Source organism: Bos indicus, chromosome 4 (genome assembly GCF_029378745.1).
Source record: "Bos indicus isolate NIAB-ARS_2022 breed Sahiwal x Tharparkar chromosome 4, NIAB-ARS_B.indTharparkar_mat_pri_1.0, whole genome shotgun sequence".
In the NCBI taxonomy this organism is placed as follows: Eukaryota; Metazoa; Chordata; class Mammalia; order Artiodactyla; family Bovidae; genus Bos; species Bos indicus.
Window position 1 is genome coordinate 75,316,208 of NC_091763.1, and position 9,028 is coordinate 75,325,235.

General features: G+C 52.3%; 1 protein-coding gene across 11 annotated transcripts in view; it reads left to right on the forward strand.

Moving 5' to 3' along the window:
* The window catches only part of TNS3 (tensin 3), a 222,781-nt gene extending 215,634 nt beyond the window's left edge, over positions 1–7,147 (forward strand). For all 11 annotated transcript variants that reach the window (XM_019958904.2, XM_070787988.1, XM_019958902.2 and 8 more), the window contains 4 exons: positions 484–652; positions 2,777–2,845; positions 2,946–2,972; positions 4,349–7,147. In XM_019958904.2, the coding sequence (XP_019814463.2) occupies positions 484–652; positions 2,777–2,845; positions 2,946–2,972; positions 4,349–4,493 (410 nt within the window). In that variant the 3' untranslated portion in view covers positions 4,494–7,147. The remainder of the gene's footprint in view (positions 1–483; positions 653–2,776; positions 2,846–2,945; positions 2,973–4,348) is intronic.
* Positions 7,148–9,028: the final 1,881 nt, after the last annotated feature.

The following is a 9,028-nucleotide window of genomic DNA, read 5'->3' on the forward strand; positions in this document are numbered from 1 at the left end:
GTCCCAGCTCTTTGCCTGGGACAGAACTATATTCTGAGTCACTGCAAGTCATTCGTTCTCAGCAGCTCTTTCTGGATGCCTGTGCTTTTAGAACTCCTTGCAGGGTGGATAGTCAGGGTCCAGACTGCACGCTCCCCTCTCGGGATGTTTCCTTAACTGCAGGTGTGGTTGGGCTCTCGTCCCACCCAGGCCCACACTGAGACTGAGGAGGTGCCTTCAGTCCCCCCATCCCCCCAGGGATGCCAGGTATAAATAACTCAGCAGAGGTGGAAACACATCCTGACCAGTGGGCGAAGTCTCCTTGACTCCAGTGCTGGGTGTGTGTGTGTCTCTGAGTCACTTGCTGTCTACACCTTTGGAATTAGAAATAAAGGGCACTTGCCCCAGATACACCTGGCCATGAATTTATGCACGTCATTCGTAAGCCCCAGGGCCCTTGAGTCTGGCAGACGCATTAACGCCGCTTCCCCCTGTGTCTTCCAGCCTGCAATGTGTGGTACCTGAACTCCGTGGAGATGGAGTCCCTCACGGGCCACCAAGCCATCCAGAAGGCCCTGAGCATGACCCTAGTCCAGGAGCCACCTCCCTTGTCCACAGTCGTGCACTTCAAGGTGTCGGCCCAGGGCATCACCCTGACGGACAACCAGAGGAAGTGAGTGTGCCCAGCGGCCGAGCTGCCGGGGTGGGCGGGCAAGGCTTCTGGCCTCACCTGGGGTTAGACCTCCTACCAGCTCTGCTCAAGCCCCTGGACGTGTGGTGGTCACCAGGCAGAGCTTTGCAGGAACGAATCAATGATCTGGTCAGTCTGTGCTTTGTCCTGATGTTCGGTATGTCCCCAGAGACATATATAAACTATTAACATTTGGCCCACATGCTGTTTTTTTAAAGAATCAGTAAAAATTTTTAAAAGATACATAGATCTTTGAGTATCTCTTAGATACACACACAGTGTGTGTGTAATCTGCAAATGCAAAAATCTTCTAAGTCATTTCTATAAAAACACTCCGTGACTATGATAGACTCTACTCATCTTTGCTTTAGTGTCATTACTTCTAACAGTTATGACAGAAGTTATAACTATTATCCTGTTTCAGGTAAGAGTGTGACCTTGTTAGATATTATTTCAGTATTAAGTTAATGTTAATTAACTTAACATATATATTATATATATAATATATAAAATATAATGTATAATATAAAAGAATAATTTATGTCAATAATTATTAACTATTATTTAGATACTGTATAGTACTATATCTTAGTTAGCAACATTTGAACATCTAGGCAGTAGATGCTGTTTCAATGTCCAGGGACTTCCCGCCAAGCTGTCGCTGAGTGGGTTCCAAGGGAGCGGAGGTTCAGGGAGAGGGGGGCACTTGTGGAGCTCCAGCCGGAGCACAGAGCAGGGTTAGGTGCCTGGACAGAACAATGGCAGAGCCTTTGACCTCAGGATGAAAGGCATTTAGGAGGCAGTTTTTTATTTGCAATGGAAACGGCCTGCTGTAGTTAATGAAGGAGCCCGATCAGCTGCCCTAAAAAGCAGAGTGGTGGCAGGAGCTTCGAGGGGTAGGCAGCTACCAGTCCCCACACCAGCTGGAAGGGCAGCGCCAACACCAGTGCCCGAGGAGCTCTTCCCAGCGTGGCCCCTGTTCCAGAGCTAGTCCCGGGCTTGGGAGGGGCTCTGAACCACTGCTCTCAGGATAAAATAGGTGGGGAGTGTGGGGTGGGGTGTGGGTTCTACCGCTCAAATTGGGTCCTCGCTCCCCTCTTGACCCTAGTGGTCCACGCAGCAGGCCCCGCATGCTTTGCACTCAGTTCCCTCACTTTTCAAGCTGCACCGAGGTAGCTGCTCGGAATGTTTGTGACTTGAATGAAATAGACACAAGCTGCGAGCCTGGCTCGGCCGAAGCGTGGACACAGGGTCAGGCGGGACAGCACGGCTCCTTCCTTTGCAGCCTCTATTTTCTTCTGCTACCGGTGTGCTCTTTGTGTACCTCTGGTTTCCCCGTGTGCTTACAAAACCCTGGGGATGGGCTGCGCCCACAGCACTCAGGAGCTTTCTTTTTGCCAGACGGAACATGCCTGTACAGCTGATGCTGGATAAAGGGGGCTGTGTCTTCAGCATCCCCCAAGGAAAGGTGCCTGGCTCCACCCATCCCTTTCCCTTATGCTGGCCTCTGGGGACACCACCTCCCTCAGGAGGAGGGGGCACTTGTCCAGCTGGCGTGGGGCACACAGGGCTGGCCATGAAGCAAAGGACGAGTGACAGGGGCTGGAACCAGTACAGAGGGGTCCTCTGATGGTTCCCCCAGCGACTGTACTGGCCTGGCGTTAGCAGCACCTCCCAGTGAATTTAATGTGCATGGTTTACAGCAGGCCGTTAGATCCCTTATGGGGGTGACTGGGCTCCTCTCGCAGGAGAATGTTGGGTTATACTGAAGGCGTTTTCACAGGCAATCATCTAAAGCTGTAGATAGTTCGTGGCTTCCTGGGATGAAGGCAGGAAGGCCAGGACTCACTCAGTTTGATGCAGTTTCTCCATTTTGCTCTTCATGGTGCTTGCCTTCACCCCAAGACTTGCTCCTTCCCAAGCGCCCAGCTTCATATGTCTGCTGATTTCTAACAAATGTACACTCTACTCTTCTCTCCAGATGACCAGTAAAAGCATAAAATAGACTTCTGCCCCCGCTAAACCTCCTCATGGAGGGCCCTCCTAGGGCAGCACTGTCACTGCAAGACCCCAGTGACGGGCTTGTGCTCCCCCGTGTCCCTGCAGGCTCTTCTTCCGGAGACACTACCCCGTGAGCAGCGTGATCTTCTGTGCGCTGGACCCACAGGACAGAAAGTAAGATGCCCGTATCCCTACTAAGTGATGCATGTGCTTCCTTGGCTTTTTAAGTTACTAAAGAAATTAACATGACTCTTCTCTTGTTCTGATTTGCAAGGTGGGTCACAGACGGCCCTTGCTCGAGGTACGTTGCCAGCTGGCCTGTGTCCTCTCTCAGTTGACACTCACTCCACTCCAGATCTCCAAAGAGGAAGATGAGAAATAATGCTTATGGGTTTGGGTTTGGCTTTAAACAAAAATGCAAGTGTTCTTTTTATGCAGAAGGGGCCTGCCAAGGGTTAACTTTTCTGTTTGCTCTTCTCTGAATGAGCAACACTTCCATTTGACCCATAAACTAGGGTATAAATAGCATGAAGCAGATTGCATGGCGTTTCCGGCGGTTGAGGAGGGGGTTGGTGTGTTAGGGAGGGCCGTGTGGGTGCAATAGGCGTCAGTGCTTCCCAGACCAGAGGGAGCCCCCAGCCCTGCTGCCCGTGTAACCTCAGATCCCCCAGAGCTGTCTACACCCCCACAGGTGGCCATCTCCATGTCACCTAAATTTGATGACTGCAAATGTCTCACTGCAGGAGCCCTCTCCTGGGATTCCAATTTTGAGTTTATAGCTTTGTCTTGGCATCTAATAAAGTGCTAGGAGGCCTCCCCAGCCCTCCAGAAGGGGCATTACCCCAGGCCACCTCAGCTCTGGCTCTTAGGACCAAATGCGCTCCCCATACGTGGGCTTTGCTGCCCCGGAGGGTCACTTGAGTGCCATTGGCCTGTCCCTCCCATGGGGTGGAAACCACTCAGCTCAGATAAAAACATCCTTCATTTCTCTGAGAAAGAGAAGAAGGACCTTAAATAAGGGATAATCCAGGGATTTGGGTTTGGATAATGGTAGTTATTGTGTTGTTTGGGGCTCATGAAAGCTTATTCAGAAAAAATAGATTGTGCTGTTCTTTTAAATGGTTTCCTCTCCTGCACACATGTGGCCTGGGCAGGGAGCCCCTGGTGTGTTTTTAGCACCCCCATCCTCCAGCCCCAGTGGCTGGGAGTGTGGGCATCTAGGCAGAGCACCCCAACCCCAGGAACCGAGGCTGGGGTGCTGGCATCTGCAGGCATGTGCCTGTCTGCGCCCGTCTGCTCTGATGGTGTGAGGAGGGAACAGGCAGCTCCTGTGGTGGAGCAAGGGTCCTCCCCAGAGACTCGGGACTGGTGCCCAGGAGCTGACAGATCTGGAGGGTTCCAGCCAGGCTAGACCCAAGTCTTCAGTTCAGGTCCCAGTCTCATGGCCGGCCCTCCCCAGCCCTGCTCCTCGGGTTCCTCCCCTGCGAAGTCTGGGCACAGCATCTTCCCTGCCGGCATGGAGGGGATGTACGGGCAGGTGTCTGGCAGGGGATATCGCCCCAAGATTTTGGAGAGGTGGTGTTTAGAGGCGACGATGGTGAGGGAAGAAGCAGAGGCGTGCACCCTGTGGGAGGGATGGGCCTCGGCTGGCATGCTAACCCACCTTTCCTGTTGCAGAGTCTTTGGATTTGTGGCCCGGAAGCAGGGCAGTGCCACGGACAACGTGTGCCACCTGTTTGCAGAGCATGACCCCGAGCAGCCGGCCAGCGCCATTGTCAACTTCGTGTCAAAGGTCATGATCGGCTCCCCTAAGAAGATCTGAGCCCTCACAGCCCAGAGACTCCAGAGGGGCCGACGTGACCCTGGTAGTCCAGCACCAGGAGGGAAAGGGGCTCCTCCGACTTTTCAAACATGAGAACAAACAACCTTGCCGCCTGTGGCCTCAGTTGAGGGGCACAGCTCATGGATGCATTTCTGGGCAGAGGATGTTGGACATCAGGTGCGCCCATCCAGTCCCCGCTCGGGAAGGAACCATTCAAGGAGACGTGGGGACCCCTGTTCCTCACACTCTGGTGTTTATGGGAAGGAGGGGAGCCCAGCCTGCTCCCCGTGGCCCTGAGTGCCTCGTAACTGCCATGTCAGAGCGCTCCTGGCCAGTGGACACGCCAGGACCTCTGTCCTCCCACAGTGGAGATATTGATTAACCTGAGAAGGGGATGCATGTTGATTGAAGGTTCGTGCAGGTCAGGCCCTCCTGGAGCACTATGGCATCGTGGGCGAGGGACGATGTGATGGGCGGCGAGGATAAGAAAGGTCACATTGGTCACGGTGAGGCCAGAGCCCGAGCGTGGGGACAGCTCCCCACCTCCGCTCACATACCAGGTCTGAATGGCGCACTGGGCCATGAGAGGGAAAAGTGAGAAGATAGGAGAAAAGCCCCATTTCCATATAATTTATATTTTACTTTTGCCAAGTTATTTATGATAACAGTTTGCCTTTGTTATGCTGTACTGGTGTCTACATGCTGCCGTCTGCCAAGGTCAGGGTTCTAAGACTAGCGTCTACTCCCGGTCAGATGTACCAGGAGTGCAGAATGGACTCTTTTGGCCATGCTCTCAGCTGTCATTGCCTGAGGGCGGCTGCCAAAACTGGCTTTGCCTCAAGCAGGCTTCCAAATGCTTGATCATCCATATTTGGTTTCCACAAGCAGCCTTCCGAACACTTGACCATCCACGTGTGGTTTCCTGGCTGCAGATACAGCCTTTCTGGGGAGGAAGGCCTTGAGAGGTGGGACATGATTAGTTTGAGACTCAGGCTTGCTCTGTATCGCATGGGGCCTGGGAAAGCTCACCACCCCAGAACTGTTGACCTGCGGGAGTGCTCATCTGTCTCCACCCGCCTGTTGTCTCCCACTGGGATCCATGTGTTCTGGCACCTGAGCAAGGGGAGGTGTTCTACACTGGTTCCCAGCTCTTCTGCATCATCTTAGACACCAAATCAGGCATGCTGTTTATGCTGATGTGCATGTTGCTAAGTAGAGGTCTGTCCACCTGCATCTGTCAGTGGTCAGAGGTTTGGGAGAAGCCAGTGGTCTTGCAGGCTCCCCAGAGCAAGAGACAGAGCTGGGCAACATCGTCATAAAGCCCTCGTCTCCTTCCCATCGCCCCAGATGTTCACGCCGTGGCTCTGCATCCCCAAAGAACTGTCCATCTCCTCCGCTTCCCAAATAAAGCACCAGCTCTTCAAACACCAGGAATCACCACGGCAGTCATCACACTAGTGTTTGAAGTGCTCTGTGGAGTCTTTGTTTCTAAAGTGGGGCAGAGACAGTTAGCGACAGCAGAGGTGGGATCCACCGAATCCAGTGGGCACTGTGTGTGTGTGTGTGTGTGCGTGTGTGTGTGTGAAAGCAGGTGGGTGAGTCCACTGTTTAGCTCCTATTGATGCACCAACACAAGTGCCTCGTTTCTGTGCCAAATGTTTGCCTTGGTCGTTGTGGACCCTCTTCTCTGACATGTGGCGGCATGGCCAAGAGTGTGCTGGTGTCTCCCAGAGGCCTGATGCCTTGGTCGCTGGGGTGGGGGCATCTAGCATTTCAGTTTTTCATTCACAGCAGAACTCAGCGAAGAGGAGCAGAGGTTTGTGCTGGCTCCCAAAGGGGCCTCCTCCTGAGATGCTGGTCCACAGGTTTGACCCAGAGACTGCGGGCGAGGTCCCTTATCCTTCTGACAGAGGAAGAAAGGGCTCACGAGGGGTTCCGGACTTAGTAGCATCAACTGCCCCAGTCACAGAGGGACCTTCTCCCACCCGTGGCTGTCCTTGTCCAGATCATACAAGCCCTGACATTTGGTTTTTAAACTGACTGGCAGCTGAGCCTTTTTCTCTCAGTGGTCAAGGAAGTTTCCTCTCAGCAACCGGCTCCCTCTGGAGTAAGGAATGAAAGGAATCGAGTTTCCTGGTTTCTGAGGAGCTGGTACAAGAGTGTGTTACATATGTATAAAATGGAACAAGACAAGTCCGTGAATTTTGTGCTCAGACCTTGGGCAGCCCCACCACCCACACTGGCTCTGGGCAGGCAGGGAAGCAACATCCCCAGGCATCTGGGGTGCCCATGGGCACAGGGGTACTGTGCTGGATTGTGCACGAGGACTGCACCCCACTAGCATCATAGCCTCATAGCCAGAGCCTGTTAACCTGCTCATTAACCTATGCTGTATTCCTCCAGTGTTAACCTGTAAACGTGTTAAGTCACACCGCATTTAAGGGTCTCCGTGTGTATTCTTGGCATCAGAGACCTCATTGTGTCTCCTTCTCTGCCTTACCTAGTAGTGGATATTTTTACTTTTCTTATATTGTAAAGAATATATCCAGTATGTAAATGAATGTTCTATAAATCCTTTGTATAGTCATTTTCTCTGCTCTTTAAATATCACCTCTATTCAGAGTATAATAAAAGTATAAACTTGATAAGCCTCAGTGAGGCAAGTGTTTGTGGTGTTAGACAGAAGTGCCCCACAGGGTGTGTGGAAGTGTGGATGAGTGTGTGTGCATGTCTGAATATGCCTCTGTGTGTGTTTATCTGGGAGTTTGAAGGGGATTATGTATGAATGAGTGGATTCACTTACAAACTTACTGTATATTTTTCCTTCAGGAATATAGTTTGATTTCTGCCCAGAGACTTGAAAATTGTATTCAGAGATTTTAAGAATTTAATAATGACATGTGGTATTGATCATAGGTACTGCTACATTTTTGATGTTGATACAAAGGCCCTAATCTAGTACCTGTAGGAGGAAGCTCCTAGTGTAGGTCAGCCTCTAATGGGACTTCCCAGGTGTTTAATCAGAGTGGGTGCGGAACCTGAATATAAAAAGTCCAGTCGTGTCTGACTCTTTGTGACTCCATTGACTGTAGCCTGCCAGGCTCCTCTGTCCATGGAATTCTCCAGGCCAGAATACTGGAGTGGGTAGCTGTTCACTTCTCCAACAGATCTTCCCAACCCTGGGATCAAACTCAGGTTTCCCACGTTGCAGGAGGATTCTTTACTATATGACCCACCAGAGAAGCCCCAAAATTCCGGTGGGTTCACTTATTTTTTTTCAATAGATGCTGGTGAAAGTCCCAGCACAGCTCTGCAGGTTCTCATGGGCTTGTGGGGCTCATCCCCCAGCTAGGTGGAGCCCCACTGTGCTGGCTTTCTGCCCTCTAGGGTTGGTTTCTTTCCTCAGCTGGAGTGGAAGAAGCCATGGGGATTAAGCCACTTGGATGGTGGCCTCAGTTCCACTGGCTATGCCAGAGCCTGCAATGAGAAAGGAAGATGAGGCTGGGTATGACCAGTGCGTGTGAGATTTGGGTCCTGGCTGTGATGCACACTGGGGCCAAGGCATGACCAGGCTCAGGACTAAGGCGACCATCCATGTGGCTAAACCCCCAGGGCTGCCTCTGCTCCAGGTCAGAAAAGAAACAGAACCTGGGCCCATTTTGATTATGGACTGATAAGGAGCTGCCCCCTCCCCAAACCTCAAAGTTTCCTCACAGGTGGGTATACCTGTGCAGTCTTCTGCTTTCTGCTCTGCTGACATCCCCAGGGGGCTGTGCTGTGAAGGAGGACCTGTAGTGGCCCAGTGGTTGGTGCTGAGAGTGGAAGGGAGAGCAGGTCGGGATGGGTTGAATCTTATCCAACAGAAGGTTCTCACTAGGCCCTGGACCCTTGACCAGTGTCACAGCAGGGAGAAAAAGCGGTTCTACCCATCTTATGGGTGTGCTTTCAAGGACACAGTCTGGATTTGTCACCACGGCCCTAGCCTACAGAGAGAACTGTCAGAGACCCAATGCCCCCAAGCCTCTCTGGACAGCCTTTGCCTTATGGGGAGCTTCACCACTCCCTGTTCATCACTCGGCCACCTATCAGTGACTGCCCCTTTGCCCCACCCACTTGGGACCTGGACCTATCAGTGACAGACCCTCCTTGCCCCGCCCACTTGGGTCCTGGACCTATCAGTGACAGACCCTCCTTGCCCCGCCCACTTGGGTCCTGGACCTATCAGTGACTGTCCCCATCTCGCCCTGCCCATTCATATCCTGGATCCTTTAGTTATGGCCCCTCACCAATCTTTTGGGGGCCATCAGTTCTGACCCTTCATGGTCCTGGCTTTTTTGTCTCCTAGAGGTTTGTGTGTGGTCTCCAAGGTGGTGGAATGAACTGCCCCCCACCATGGCCCAGAGGTCACGTTTCACAAAGCAGGAGCACTGGAGCCCAGCTCAAGACTGAATTAGTTTCCAGGTGGACCTGGGGTACAGCGAAGGGACATTGCACAACCTGGGAATGGGCTCTGTCTGGACACATTTGAGCTGCAG